At 28.7% G+C, this 16,945-nt stretch overlaps 1 protein-coding gene across 2 annotated transcripts; it reads right to left on the bottom strand.

The window, feature by feature from the left end:
• Positions 1-1,601: 1,601 nt before the first annotated feature.
• Positions 1,602-10,957, bottom strand: LOC142323546 (uncharacterized). Of its 2 annotated transcripts, none has more exons than XM_075363323.1 (2): positions 10,757-10,957; positions 1,602-2,563 (listed from the first exon to the last, which is right to left on the bottom strand). In XM_075363323.1, exons 1-2 carry the CDS (start codon positions 10,820-10,822, stop codon positions 1,889-1,891), a joined length of 741 nt encoding a protein of 246 aa, XP_075219438.1. In that variant the 5' UTR covers positions 10,823-10,957; the 3' UTR covers positions 1,602-1,888. The 2 variants fall into 2 exon arrangements, with proteins under 2 accessions (XP_075219438.1, XP_075219437.1); XM_075363322.1 differs by having other exon boundaries at positions 10,721-10,956.
• Positions 10,958-16,945: the final 5,988 nt, after the last annotated feature.

Below are 16,945 nucleotides of genomic sequence, written 5' to 3'. Positions count from 1 at the left end.
CTTCCCCTATTAGTCACTTAATATGATTAAAAAAATAAAATCTGGGATTAAATAGTAAAAGAATAATTTTGTTGTGATATGAGTCTCATGAAAACAGGTTTTATTCTAATGAGTCATTAGATTTAATTCTTAATCTTTTATGCATAAATATGTATTTTAACTTTTTTTGTGATCTTCAAAAACTATGAAGCAAATCTTTAAATGATTAAAGCATTTAAAATTACTACTGAATAATGAATGATGTATTTATGCATAGGTTACCAGTAACGTTGATCTGAATACTGGTCTGACCCTCACTAGTATTTACTGTAAGCTGTTATTCTAAGTTGTTTGCAGAATTAAAGAGGTGTACTACAATAACTGTTTGAGGTGAAACATTCAATTTCTTTGCTTCATAAAAGCACTCAAGCCAGTAATATATCAGCAGGAAAAAAGTATAAGTGCCAAAGTAATAAAAATACAAACACCAAATGACGACTACCAATTAGAAAGCAGCAGGAACATATTCAAAGGAAGCTCTACTGACAGCTACTCTGCAGGAATTCAATGAAATGTCTGTTGGGTTCCATACCTGACTGGTTGTAAATGAGATGATATTAAACACACTCTTGAAAACAACGTAGCCATTCTCAAGAATAACCAATATTCCATACTTGGATTGCAAGAGGAAGTGAAGTGTTTTCCTGTTTCCTTCTTCACTGAACTGAAGATTATAATATAGACCATCGTTCAATGCAGAAAAAATTGCAAGTGATATTTAGTTCTGCAATTGACATCCTGAATGATTTTTCCCTTGATCTATAATGTTGTTTAAATGTTTTTGTGTGTTTTCAGCTGTATATTTGTCTTTTGTTGTATATGTATCAGATTTTTTAATTGTTGCTGATGTTTGTATAAGTATGGTTTGTTTTAGTGAGCTGGTTCATGAAGTAGTGGAATGAAGTTCTTTTGCATGTTCTTTTTGTCATGAAAAGCCATGACAAAAAGTAAATGTAAATTACATAATAACATGTAAATGTTATTATGTAATTTACAAAATATTTATAATATTTTGTAATTCGTTTTACACTGGAATACAGGAGTATTCCAGTGTAAAACGAATTACAATTTGAGCAGTCAATTTTAGCTTAAAAAGTGAAAGCTAGTTCAGACTCAGTTTGAAGTTTTTATAGCTTTCATCTGAAAGTAAAAGTAATATATTTGATTTTAAAAACTTTTTATATTTTCAATATTTTAGCTTAAAAAGTGAAAGCTAGTTCAGACTCAGTTTGAAGTTTTTATAGCTTTCATCTGAAAGTAAAAGTAATATATTTGATTTTAAAAACTTTTTATATTTTCAATATGAGATATCATAGATATTAAAATTCAAAATGTTTAAATGGAAACTAATTAATATTTCCATCTTATCATGTTTTAGATAATATTATTAAATTCAATTTTAAATAATTTATGCAAAATTGAGAAGAAAGTGTGGTATTTTTAAAAATCACTTCTCTCAATCATCTCTACCAGGACACTTTCATGTTTTTTATTACTGATAATAGATTATTTGTACAATATAATGGTATTTTAATGAAATAAAACATACAACTGTACAGTAGTTAATGCTCGACTGGGTGTTTATTACATATTCATTTTGCAATAGGTAATTAATTTACAATCAATCTTAAGTTTATAATCACTATACAAAACATATGCACACAAAACACAAGTTCATCGATTTATAAACCAGATACTCTGTGTTGTAAAATACTGTAGATATAAGCTTCACCAAGTAACATAACCTAAATCATTATAAATGATCAATCATTTTATAATTTGTAAAAATATCTTATTTATAATATTTTAAAATTATTCTACTATAAGAATTAAATCTAACTAAATTTAGTTAAATCTCTTTTTTTTGTTTGATTGCTTCTAGTGCATCAAACAAAGAGTGTATCAGTGTATTGGAAGGTAAACCATTTTTATCTTCTGAATTATGTTCTGCAGGTTTTACTGAGCTTAAAATATCTCTCTTTTTCTTCATTAACTCAACCCATTCCTGGCGTCGTACAACTTCTTCTTCATGCATTTTATCATCTTCAATTTGCCATTCTTGACGTCTGTGTAATTCTTCTTGGCGATGTTTTAAGAACTGTTTGGTCCACTCTTGTCGTCTTAAGTTCTCAGCTTTCTTTTCATCTTCTATATCTTTATACAACTTTGCAGTAGCTTCTTCGTTCTCTAATTTATCTTTTTCTAAAGGTCCTTCCTTATTATTGGAAGTAATTCTCTGCGAATCCTCTTGCTTTTTATTCTTATTTATTTCCATTTCTCCTATAATTAATAGTGCTTTACGTCGAGGATGATCAGGAGTTAAATATTTCAGAGGTGTTTCAGCTTCTATAACTATTCCATCAACATGATTTTTGAGCTCAGTCGGTGGATTTTCCTTCTTTGCTTCATAGTGCATTAAAGATGCTAATGTTCCAACAAGTTGGCGTAAAATTAAACTTTTTCCAATATCCACCTGTTCTTTTTTAGTCACTTCATTATGAAACTGAGTTGGTAATTCACTGCCCTGAAAATTGTAAAAAAAAGTATAAGTTTTCTGCAATAAAATTCATCATGAAGTATATCCTCTATTACTGAATTCCATTAAATTCTAACTGAAAAAAGAAAATCATTTGTTTGGTAGTTATAAGATTTACATATACATACGAGGTGTGATCAAAAAATACGGTGAATGAATTTTTATAGCGGCAACTGCCGATGCTACATCCATATGCTGTAATTTGTCCAATTGTGTGATCAACTGAGACAGGCAGGGACAAGTTGTAACACGTTCGAGCTTGCCAGTCAGCTGCCAGAGCCGCTAGAGTGAGGTTGTGTTTATCGTGTCTGTCGTGCAACATGAATTTTGAACAACGCATTAACATTAAGTTTTGTTTTAAGTTGCAAAAGAGTGCCAAAGAAGCTCACGAAATGTTAGAATCAGTACTGGCGATAATGTGGTAACTTTGAAAACTGTGTACAAGTGGTATGACCGATTTATAAACGGAAATGAGTCTGTTGAAGACGAGCAGCGTGCGGGACGTCCAGTAGCCTCAAAAACAGTTGAAAATGTGCAAAAAGTGGAAACAATGGTTCCTTCAGACAGGCGAATGACTATTCGAGAGCTATCGGAAGACCTTAACATCTCTTACGGATCCGTAAATGGACCAATGGCTTCCTTCCTCACCACGACAACGCGCCGTGTCCCAACTCGCTTCTCAGTCGCGAGTTTTTGGCCGAAAAAAGTGTTCCTGTCTGTCCACATCCGCCATACTCACCGGATTTAGCACCATGCGACTTTTGCCTCTTCCAAAATTTAAAACTGTGCTTAAAGGAAAACGTTTTGACACCATTGCTGACATTGAGAGGGCCACGACCGAGCAGCTGAAAGCCCTTCCGAAAGACGCCTTCCAGAAATGCCTCCAGTCATGGAGTCAACGTTGGGATAAGTGCATTGCTAGCCAAGGACAGTACTTTGAAGGAGATTAAATCAAATTCTATGTAACCTTATTACTTTTTTTAATAAAAAATTATTCACCGTATTTTTTGATCACACCTCGTATTTGTTTTATGATAACTATCATTCCATAACTTCTTCAGTAATGGTAACAGATTATGTATGATATCTTTCAGTTTCAAAAAGATTCTTTCAACACCAAAGTCAGAAAGTAAATGTGTAAATTTAGTTACTTTTTAAATGTATTACCTATTTTTAACAAACTGAAAAAACAAGATGATTCTCAATTCAACCCTTATTTTTTTTTAGATATATATGTTAAAATCTTACCAATTCTTCACCTAATGGACTAATTTTGCAGAAATAATTTCTTAGCCCTGATATGATTCAGTTGAGTGTTCATGATTTTGATAACAAAAATAATATATCAGCAAAAGGTTGAGCCTAGGAAAACCACAGTGGAAATGACAGATGCTTTTTAAATGTGGTGTTACAGAAGAATATTAAAAAAAATTAAAATTAATGTAGTCTGAAATGAAAGGATATCAGTGAAAAAAGAAGATTGTAAATTTTTGTTAGAAAAAGAATTAGGTTGGCAGATACATATATATATATATATATATATATATATATATATATATATTAAAGCACCTTTTTTAGATGATTAATGATTAATCTACAAATGGAAGCTAGTATAGAAGATAAAAACTTCATGGGCAAAAGATTAAACTCATAAAACAAATAATTAAATTAACAGAATGCAAAAAATACATAAATTAGAAAATTGCATCAAATCATTAAAGGATGACATAAGAACAATAATCTAATTATAAATAAAATTAAAACTGAAAAGTAAAGTACTGGTCCTAGACTATCTCAGATATGATATATTTTTTAATCTAATTTCAGTATGTGTAAGTCCTTTGCATTGAAGAGTTTATATAGTGTATTTTTTTCACTGCATACGTTAATCTGTTTCTTAAAATATTTGGCCCAATCTTTCTCATTGCTATGACATATGTAAAGCACTTGAGGTACAAGAGGCCCCGATCAGAGTTACATTCTTTGAGAATAATGATGTTCACTATACAGCCAATCCCTTTTGTGAAACAGAGTGAAAGTGACACTTGTAGTGCTGCATTTTGGTGAGCTTTGTACGATTTGCCACTATATATTTGATGTAGTGAAGAAGGAAAAACATTTTGCTCCTTACTTTTCCATGTAACCTCAGTGTGGGGTGCTTGTTATTCTAAAAAATAGCTGATAATTGGAGTGACTTATTTACTCATGTCAAGTCATCCACAACCCTTATGGTTGTGGCTCTTAACACAAGCGTGTTGTCGACCTGAAGGCTAATTTGAACCTCATCAGTACTTATCAGTGCTAGAAAGGCTAGCAGTATTGGTGATGTATACTAAATCATATTGTGATGGAGAATGGTAGTTCCTTTCTTTTTAGAATTGCAGCTAGTAGATAATTCATGCTACAGCCAAAAGAGGTGTGAACAATTAAATAAATTTACCTCAGAGGAAATTAAGAAACTCATTAAAGAAGTGGGCACTAATTAAAATATATCAGGATGATTTTTTGTTTTTGTTTTACTAGTACTAAAAAATTAATCGCTATACTACAATTATATCCATTATATTTCTTTTGAAAAAAGGCTAATGAATTCCAAGAAAATTATTGAGAAAAAAATTGGTCATTTTATATTTATATGAAAGAAAAACGGGCTGTTCCTAATGCCTTCCTTAAATTTTCCTCTCTAATATATAGTACTAAATTATACACCAGTCAGTAAGATGTGAAGTAAAAGAGAAACTGAAAATGTCTGCTTTATTAAAAAAAATAATTATTCCAGACATGGGACTCTTAAAATTGCATTAATTCTTGGTAATTTATATCTCAGATAAAAGACAACCACAAAAGTGAAGCAAGAATTAACCGATCATAAATTATAAGAATATATTTTACATTTAGAAAAAATTTTGGCTATTTTAAAAAGTTTTCTCAATCCACGTGAAGAGAAAGCAATTGCATGAGAGAAATCAAAGTTTGAAGAGGAGAAAAAAAATTTTATTTTTTCCCTACAAAATGTTTCTGGTGTAACTACTAAACATCTTGATTAATTTTCCTTTGAAAAACTATAAAAAATGACAAAAACAAAAAATATGGAAAGACATTGTGAAATTGCTGAATTGCTGTAGCTGAATTTTTTGGCCTTAGAAAGATACGGTCAATACATTGTTCTGTTTAATTCAAACTTGTTAAATTAGATAAAATATCTAATAATTTTTGTTATGTCCAGATTCATATTTGAAATGTGTATTCTATTTTCATACAATACATTTTTGAAGAATTAGATTTATTATAGATATTAAATTAAGAAGTATACTTGATACATCTTTTTAATGTTAACAATATTTTAAAATGTTTAATAAATGGTGTGAAAAATGCTATAAGTTTATTTATTATTCTCACACACACACATATATATATATATATATATATATATATATATGCATGTGTGCGTGTACCCGTGCGTGCGCGCGTGTGTAAACTGTAATTTATTATTTTAAAAGTATAATATGATGATGTATGATTTTATTATTTACAGCAACAATTTTTGATAATTTAATAATGTTTTAAAAATAAAACACAAAATTTATTACAAATAAACACAAATATTTAAAACATAAAAAAAATATAAATAAATTATTCATTAAAACATGTAAAAACATTACTTCTGAAAATGATTTCATTTACCATTTCTGTCTCTAAAAGAAAATAATAGCATTAAAAATAGAATTTTGTCAAAACTGACATAATGAATTCCCCATTTACTTTTAGAATCTATTCTTTTACTTCCAAGAAAAAGAATAGACAAATCTTTTAAAATTAAAAATTATTCTTTAAAAAAATGTTTTCATCGCATAAAATTAGTGAAAAATTAATAATACTCTATTAGGAGTACATTTATTATGAGCTAACAGTAATAAATATTTTATTACACTTTTTAATGTTCAGTTTTTTTTAATATTAATCTTCTTTTTTATAAATGTTGGTCATAAGTAGAACATTAAATAACATCATAATCAAGATTTAAATTTAAAGCTGTATGAGTAATAAAAGAAATAAGTAAAATAAAAATGTTTGTCATTAGTAAACTGACATATTTTAACTAGCAACAAATACTTATTAATGATGACATATGATGAATATCACTTTTCTCTATTGGTGACATTGTAAAATAAATGTCTGTTTATTTTGGAAGAAACTAGATATAACCTAAATAACTTCTAGTATTTAGTAGATACAATTCTTATTCACCATTAAGACCGTCAAACCTGAACATATACCTGGCTTTGGGGGAAAAAAAGTAAAACTAAAATAAAAACGTTGTATTATATAAGATATTTCTGTTACCATATTTTTAAAATAATTACCTTCTATTCAGCTGTCAATAAAAATATCAACTAACATTGAGAAACAAAATAAAAATAAATGCTTTGATAGATTACTGTCAGATTTGGTTTTACTTTTTTTAACACCTTCACGGACACATTTACCTTGTTCCTGATGCTGTTTTTCGCAACCAAAAATTTCTTATCAATTAATAAAAGTACTTCCCATATAGAACAAGATGTCCCTGGAACATCTGAAACTCATCCCATACACATCTTGAGATGTGCAGGCATTCTAAGAAATACCCTGAAATATCACAAGGCATGTCGAGGATAATTTGAATATTCCAAAATATGCAAAATGTTCCTCTGATTTCTTATATTCTCTTAGGACAAGTAGGACATCCCAATAATTCAAAAATTCAATAAAAAATAGAATTTTCCTGGAGGATATATTTATTGTTTTATGTAAAATAACATCAAGAATAAGATGAATGCTTTATTACCTACAACACTGCCAGAGAAATTTATATGTTCTATGTATACTAGGTACCATCAGCGGTTATAGGCAATCTGAATGAGATCATTCCCAAAAATGGCAAACATTCCTTCCAGAATAAGATGTTTCATGTTAGGCTTACTAAGGAACATGCTGTATGTAACAGCATATTTGGTTCAGAGAAGTGAACAATTTCCTGTTCACTTCTCTGAACCAAATATACTGTTACACATCAGCATGCCAAACCCACTGAAATGTACGAGTATGTGATATTTAGCCTTAAAAGTGACACCTTCCACTCTGTTCACTGCAGAGACTGGCTGTATAATGAACATAATTATTGTAAGAGAAAGCATCTCTGAGTAGTGCTATTTGTAACTAAGGTTCTTTACTTATATTGTAGTCGTATAAAGACTGTGACAGTGTAAAGCAATATATTAACGTTTCTGTTTCTGTGGGAAACAAATGGAGACAATGTATACATACTGCCTCTGCTAGTGGACATTAACCAAGTGGACGTCAGCACTTTAAATAGCAATCCGTAAGATACATATTATACCCCTTGGTTCCTAAGTTTTTCAAAACATTTAGTTTTGGTTTTGTTAAATGGATATGGGCATTAATCACAATTGTTATTAATCATATTTTGTTATATCAATAACAAAATGAAAATAATTAAAATACTTATTTCTAATTTGTCTTCTGTACTGACATTTTTAAAGAAGCCGATGCCAACATTCTCTGTGGACAGGAACCCAATTAACTGATGGCAGCTATCACCTTTCATTGTACTGAGAATATCTTACGCCGATTTTTACATGAATTACTTTCAAAATACAATTAGTTTTCTTGTTCTAAATATGTTATTCTAAATATGCTATTACAACTATCTAAATATGTTTTATACTATCAGATGTTTATTAGAAAATATGGTATAATTATCAAAATATACCTATTAGTGACTTTATTTTTAATAATTGTGTTTAATTTACATGGTACTTACAAGTACCCACAAGTATCTATAGAGTAGTACACCTGCTACCCCTGTAATGAATTGAGTAAAATATTCATCATTCATTATTTATTTAAATACTGTCATGAATTTCTGTTACAAACACAATATAACATTAATTATGTAACCTTAGTTATTCTTAGTTAAAGTAATTTCCATTTCATTTCCATGGTTGTTGTATAGAATACAAATGTCTTAACCTGAGGATGTACTAAGGATGTCCTAATCTGTTTTCAGATGAAGACTTTAGGATGTTCTAGAAACTACAAATATCAGATCCCAAGAATATCCCATGGAATATTTTATATACACACCATGGGTATGCTACTGGGATATCACCAGGATTTGATTATTTTATAACCAAAGGATGTCTTCATAATATGGGACTTTTCAGGGATCATCCCAAGATATCCTACATATCAGCTAGAACATTCATATGCTATCCTGAGGATGTTAATGAACTGTAAACCGTAATAGCTAGTATGTACTGTGTATCATAATAGGGTTACCATAATATCTGTAACTTTTTCTTAATGAGGAAAATGTTAAACATTTTGCCCTAATGTTAAACATTTTTATTGTTGTTCAATTCTCATTACTCAGAACCAGGAGAAAATTATCTGTTCAGCAAGAAATAAATAGCACTGAATAAGTTACTCATTTTAGTTGTTAAAAAAATTTCCTTAGAAAATTAAATTACCACAGCTAAACATAAGGATGAATATAGCAGAGTTCTAGCAAGGCGCTTTTTTGTCTTCTTAAAGCTGTATATCTACTCACCTCTGCAAGTGCCTTGCTATAACTGCTCAGCTATATACTAAAGCTATAACAAATGGATTTGATTAAAGTAACTTGTACTATGCTATTTTCCTTCTATAACACTTCTTTTCTTTATTTACCTAAGCAGAGCCATGCTCCCACGTGTGTGCACAAACAAAAAAAAAAACAATAAATACATTTTTTTAACAGTAGGTACCTAAACTATATGTATTACAACTGAGAAATATTTTGTTAAAAAAAGAATATATATTTGTATAATAATAATAAACACTTTCTTGTTAAAAATATTCTTTTTTGTCTGTAGTAAAAAAAAGAGTTGAGAAATGGGTTTTGTAACATATTAAACCTTGTTCTTTTCTGTATTATTCTTGACAGTTTAATTTCTTTGAAGAAATCCTGTATGAATTACAGCAAGTTATGCATAAAATCAACAGAGTTTTCTTAACTGTATTGCAATTTCAACATAACTTTATTTACTTATATAAATAATTAAACTAACTTTTACACCTAATACTATGAAAATAATAAAATTAAGTTATCAAAAAATATCTAACATTTTATTAAAATTAAGAAAACATGATGAATGATCATGCCAAAACATACAAAAAAAATATCCTTAGACTATTTTTTATAATGTTAACATAGACCTTAATTTTGCTGAACATTCATTACACATTGTTTTAACAGTTAAATGGAATTAAATTTCAATAATTTTTTTTTACTCAAATAGCTCATAATATAAGAATTTCTGGAAAATAGTTTAAATTATATGGAAATATAATCTCTTTTTTATCTGTTATTTAATGCCATTTAAATTTTACATGTTTACTACAATAAGTTCAGTTAATAATAAGATTATTAAAAAAATTAAATAAAAAACTTGCAATTACAGTACATTTAAAAGAAAGAACAGACTAGTTTTAACCTATTATGTCATTATAAATGTTTACTTATACTCAAACAGTAATCAACATAATACAAGCAGACACCAATAATGCCCAACAATGAGTCCTACAGTGGCAAGTTACCTATTTCTCTTATTTATCAATATCTTACATAACTTTTTTCCTTTCTATTAATTTAATTTTTGTAGCACCTAAGCTAAACTTTACTGACACCTGTATACTGCTATGTGCATTAAAAAGGAGTTCCAAGTATGAATTGGAATTCATCATAAACAGTATTAAATTCACAAGACAATATTTATTAACATGCTTATAAGTAACTTAAATAAAATTAATAAAAAAACATAACTATAGAAATTTATCATAACATTATGTTTTTGAAAATAAAATGTAATACACACAAGTGAAATAGTTACAAGTAAATATTTTCTTCAACATTTAAAAAATATTCTTCATAAAAATATTCAAAAAATTTATTTTAATACCCTTTTAGTACATAAATAAATGTATTTAAATGCTTGAAATATATCAAGCAATTACAGAATTCTTGTTTAATAAATGTACTTAAAAATAAAAAGTAATCAGAGTATTTATCCTTCAACAATATTTAAATTTATAAAAACTTACATTTAATATCTGAAGTGGTTTAAATTTACAACATACCGTAGCATCTGAGTATTTGATAAAAATTGTAATTAAGCATATAAATGATGCAATCTTTACAGACATATTTACAAAATAAAAAGAGAGTAAATAATGAAAAATCTAAATATTAGTAACTTAAACTCTGTAAAAAATTATTTTTAATGACCACAATTTAAATATATCTATACGTCGTTATAAAAGAAGCAATAATAATATTTTATCTTGAAAATCAACATTACATAAACATATATTTTGAATAATAATCATAAGATTGCTATCAAAAATATGGTAACAGATAACATTATTTAAGATAGTTATGATATTTTTTTCCAATTAGTCTGATTCCACAGTAAATATATATTTTAATTTTATAACAATTTTTATTCAGTTAATGGATTATGTAAATTTTTATTCCATTTCCAGCACTAATTTTTTCAACTAAACTTAACTGTTAATATTAATTTCATTCAACAGTGGATAACAAATATTGTAATTAATGAAATTAGAAATAATTACCAAATATGCTTTATGTACGTTACAATAAACATTGTAAACGTCTTTAAATACAATATCAGATTGGTATACATTTAAATTATGATTGTGTATACTCAGCTGCTTTAATAATAATGGGATCCCCAATAGTCAAACTGTTGTTAGAGCCAGAGGGGGATCATGGGAGCTATGAATACCCAAGGTCTAAAAAGCAATCTTCAGGAAGATATTTGAGAACAATAAAAGCAAATATATTTTTAAAATGTGATATCCTTTGTGCAGAGATAGATGTTTGAATGAAAACTTTCACTTTTGTAATCTTGTTAAAGACTAGGAATTTACTGAATTTATTAAGATAAACTTTACCTTGATTTAATGATCAGGTGAAGAATAAAGACATTTTTTTAATTGATATGGAAAATATATTCTCTTTTAGATTCAATATACTGAACCCATAATTATGTATCTCTGCCTGACATTCAAAGCCTTCATCAGATGAAAGTAATAGGTCTTAACTTCATAAGAAACTAATAAAAATGTACAACTTTCCAAAACAAAAATGTTATGGTATCCGAGTGTCATCTTCTCAAACTGACTACTTGAAAAATTAAGCAAAGAATCTTTTTCTTTTATTTTCAATTGGTTTGTTGGTTGAAAGCGTATTATGTTTTTAGACAATCAGTTTTCCTTTTCAGTTCAATATAATTCACAATAGTGAAATTATGCAGTTTTTATCCAAATATATTAGTAATACTGTTGAATTGTCAAGAAAGAAGTAAATTTTACGTTAGTAAGGTTCAATTCTCATTTTTGTTCACTATAAAAAGATCATCATTAAATCATCAAAATGTGATAGACCTGAACTCAATATGACAGTTAACTCAGATTTACTTCTGAATACACATTCCACTAATAGCTAAAAACATTATACAACTCAGTAAATGTAAATAAGTTTCCTGATTGATCACTGTGCCGCAATTATTTCTAAGTTCCTTTTCTTAACCTCTGCCCTTTGTTAAGTGCTTTTTTTTTATTATAATATTGAAAATTGATTAAATTCAATTTTAATTATCTGTAAGTAGTTTTTTATTTTTTCCATAATTTGCAACATGTTATTTTTCATTGATGTTTGATCATTTTTGTTCATAGTTTGTTCTTTCTTTTCGGATTTTGGATAAATATCTATTTCAGAATGGACAATAATAATTCTCTGTTTATAGAAACATTTTAAAAGGTTTTTTGAATCTGAAAATGAGCTAATAAATGATCAGAATTTAGACAAAAATATTTATGCAATAGTAACAAAAGTTTAGATACAGAGAGTTCTGATAGTAGGGATAACCATGTGTCAACAAGAAATATTTGTGAAAATTTGTTAATAAAGAAAATGAAATTTAAATAGCTGAAAGAAGAATCAGAACATTATGCTCAAACTGCAATCTATAACACATTACAAACTGGTAACAAACAATAATTATGGTAATCATTATGAATAATTTCTGTACAAACACTTTCATTGAAGGAATATTAGTTCAATTTTGTGGAAAATGTAATTTTAGAATATTAATGTAGGCTAAAATGTTAATAATAAATAAATACAGGCTAGAATTGATTTACAATAATAAAATCACATAAAAAATAATGAAATGACATTAAAATGACCAGACAAATAAAATAAATGTTATTTCAAGATACATGAAACTGACCACCTCAATATTAATGTTAGTAAATATCAACATCATAAACTGAAGGTTAATAAAAAATGTGAGTTAATTTTTAACAACACAGTGAATAATAAAATATGAAAGGACTGTATTAAATCATGATCGTCTTACTGATATAAAATTTATATTCACAGCACTAGTATCACTAATGCCCCAGTCAACTTTTTGTATGGTTTCATTGTACACCTGTGTTTTCTCAGAATTTGACTCAAAAAGCTCTTTCAGCATTGAACGTTTCCTAATTAGATTGACTAATAACCTACTTCTTTTGTATTCCTTTCAGTAAATATACTAAAAAAAAAAAATCACAAAAGAGCATATCCCTGCTTCAAAGGATATCTTATTCTCTTTCTTCATGCTCTGTTCTATTTGTGACCATTCTATGTTTTCTGTGTTATCTTCAGAAAATTCTTAAACTCTTTCCTTAATCCTTATTTCTAAATTTGTCAAATGCCTTTTGTTAACATTGTCCTCAGCAGCATCATACTGAGGCTTTTTTGTCATACTGAATATTTTTCTTAAAGCCCAAGGTTTATCTTTTTATAGGAAAATCACAGCTCTACTCTAGCTGCTACGACCTAGTCCAAGCTGTATGGCTGATTCGATTATCTCTCAGGTACCGTTCATTTTTTGAGGTCGTTATCGTCTGAAGCTCTTCTGTTTAGTAAATAAAAAAATGGACTCTTTCATTTCAGTGGACTATTACCTAATCCTCTTTCTTATGCTCATTTTTTTCTTATATCTATTGTTGTATCATGTGGTTAATTGAACCTGAAATTAAACAAACTAATGAAGAGGTTCATGTTGACTGCAAATAAGAAGTTTTTAGTTGGGTTTATTTTTACTTTCCATAAGAGATGTACACTACTTGTACATCTCTTATTTATGATGTAATAGTAAATTAGTAAGTTTTTGTCTATGTTATGTGAACATCAAGATATGAGGAATATCATAATAATTCTAATAAAACAAAAAAAGGAAGATAGATTAGACAATTTCAATTTTACTTCACATCATTAATTGTTTCAACATCATTACTGCCCAAGATGTCTTGCTGGAGCAGACAGTGAACTGGAAGTTGAAAAGCTACAACTTACATTCAGCAGGTACAAAAATGTAATGTGTTTTATACAACATTGCAGATGATATTTTTCTAATAAATAGATAGCAATACTGATCATTATAGTGGAAACTAGGAATGTACTATAGACGAGAGAAAAAAAAGAAGAATTAAAAAGTGAAAGGTCATAAAAGTTGTTAGGAGGGTTTGGAATAGATAAATTCTTGAACTGTAATTTTTTCCATTACAAATTATAGATGAGTGGATAAGATAAATAAATTAGTGACCCCACCGGATTGGTCTAGTGGTGAATGCATCTTCGCAAATCAGCTGATTTAGAAGTCAAGAGTTCCAACATTCAAATCGTAGTAAAGGCAGTTACTTTTATATGGATTTGAGTACTAGATTGTGAATACCAGCCTTCTTTGGTGATTGGGTTTCAATTAACCATACATCTAAGAAATGATCGACCTGAGACTGAACAAGACTATACTTCACTTACACTCATACATATCATCCTCATTCATCCTCTGAAGTAATACCCGATGGTGATTCCCGGAGGCTAAACAAGGAAACAAAAAAATAAATAAATAAATAAATTACAGGAGGTGAGAAATCACCTGAGGTTGGTCTCTTGGACTGCATTCATCTCCAGCCTCTTCTATTTCCACCTTTACTTTTAATCTGCATTTAATCTTTTCTGGCCTCTCTTCTTTATAACCTCTAATGATCCTTCGAGTACTGTTTTAATTAATACTTTTCTTCTCACAATATGTCCCAGTTAGGATTCTCTATTCTGAATCGTTCTGATTAAGTATCTATTCTCAATCGCTTTCTTCATTGCTTCTTCATTTTTCACTCTGCTTAATGGTTTAATTTTTTCCAATTTTCTCCATATACACATTTAAAATGACTAGGTTATTTTTCCCTTTTTCTCAGTGTCTTTGTTTGACACCCATATAGAAGGACACTAAATGTAAATTTTCACAAAACTCTTTTTCAAGTTTTCTTATAAAAAAATATCTATTTATTAAAACACTTCTTTAGTCTATTCTGGTTTTTGATTCATTTTTACTTTTTCAATCTTCCATTAGTATTGTATACGTTCTGATTTAGTTGTTTAATTTTGCTTCCTTTTAAAAAGGAAGCAGAATTACAAGTTTATTGCCTCCTATCCATATTAGTTTTATTTTTTTTAACTCTCATTTTCATTCTATATTCTGTCATAATGCTTTCTAAGTTTGAAATCATTTTTTGAATATTTTGCGCTTCAGTGCCTAAAAATACTACGTCACCTGCTAAACCTTACGTAATTTATTTTTCTTCCTCCTGCGCTGATCTCTTCAACCTCTTCTTGTGCACTTTTTCTCACAGCTTCAACATATAAATACAACAAGGTTGAAAGAAAGCAGCTCTTGCATCACTTCTATTTCTAGGTCAAATTACTCAGTTTGTGTGTCCCCTCTTTTCATAACTGTTTGGGAATTTGATACTATTCTTTCCAAACTATTATTTGGCCTTTTAATGTTTCCATTAGTTTATCCCATTTAATATGACTGAACACCTTTTCCATATCTGTAAAACACGCTTATTCCTTCTTCTCTTTCGATGTACTTCTCATTCATAGTTTTATTAGTCTAATTGCATTGCTTGTGCCTCTTCTCTTCCTGAATCCATATTGTTCTTCTTTAACCATTTGCTATATATTTTTTTTCAGTCTTTACATTTTTCAAAACAATGTTTGCTGAATGCAAATTAGGTACAAGGATGAACTATATGGTTGCAATTAGATAGAAAAGGACAGATAGTCTTTTATGTAAATGAAAAAATATAACTTAAAATTACTAAATGAAAATCTAAAGATGCATGTATTGTCATCAATTTGTGACTTTTAAAATTTTACAATCAGCTGTTATGAAAAGTCAAGGTAGCAAACAAAGATGCATAACTTTATAAAGATTTAAGAAATAGGAGGACCAGCTGCCTAAGATATAAAAACTAAATCCAACAACTGATATATTAGTCAGGTAAAAATTTGTATAGTATTTAAAATATCCCCATTATCATTAGACTAATAATTATTCATAAGCAAGGGTCATGTCCATAGGGACTTCAGAAACTACTATAAAGAAATAGTTAATGAAAGAATTAAATAAATAAAAAAATGTTGATATATGAAAAATGTCGATCAATTAATGTTTGTATAATGGAAGTCTGCTGAATATCTTTTGCAGTTTTGTTGAACAGAAACCTACAGGCAGAGATTGTTTCTATTGGGAGTATATCTGTAGCTTGTTACATCCCTGGACTGTAAGGCTAAAATGTATAGTTAATTAGGAGTGAACAACAATATGGAAATGTGTTTGTCTGCAATCTACTACTTTCATCGAGCTAATCCCTGAAATTTCTGATCAAAACCAATTCCTCTGTGATTTGATTGTCACCTTTTGGTATTTTTCCTTTTCTTATCTTCAACTTTAAATGGAACCAACATGGAAATTGAATCAGTTGCTAGTCTGGCCTCATTTGTGGTGCTATGCTAGCTTCTTCTAGTAGCCAGCTCTTTATTGGAACCAGTGGAGTGGCAACTCTACCTAAGGGACTGTCTGGGGACTCTGTATCTGTCTGGATGTACCACAAAAGTACAGACTAGTTGCTAAGGTGCCTATTGAGTAAGTAAAGTTAGGTTTTCTATTCTTCCTAGAATATAACAATCTGTAATCTTGGGTATTAAAAAAATAGTTTACAAAATCTTTACTGTACTTAATTCATCCTTGATCCCTTCTCTGCCATTATTGCAAATGATAAGATTTGCCTGTTTATTCCAATTTCCAGGAATTATGAATAAGGTTCAAGATTCTGGGTAATTTAGTATGAATCTTCTTTAATGCATTTCTAAGTTTTTACAAATGGTAAAATGGTATACATTTA

This window comes from Lycorma delicatula, chromosome 4, assembly GCF_047948215.1.
Source record: "Lycorma delicatula isolate Av1 chromosome 4, ASM4794821v1, whole genome shotgun sequence".
Lineage (NCBI taxonomy): Eukaryota > Metazoa > Arthropoda > Insecta > Hemiptera > Fulgoridae > Lycorma > Lycorma delicatula.
This window is presented reverse-complemented; position numbering and strand designations above follow the sequence as displayed.

Coding starts and splice junctions, on each gene's coding strand:
- LOC142323546 (XM_075363322.1), bottom strand. CDS start 10,822: ATGTCTGTAAAGATTGCATCATTTATATGCTTAATTACAATTTTTATC. Junction 2,564..10,720: donor AACCACTTCAGATATTAAAT/GTAAGTTTTTAT, acceptor TACAATTTTCAG/GGCAGTGAATTACCAACTCA.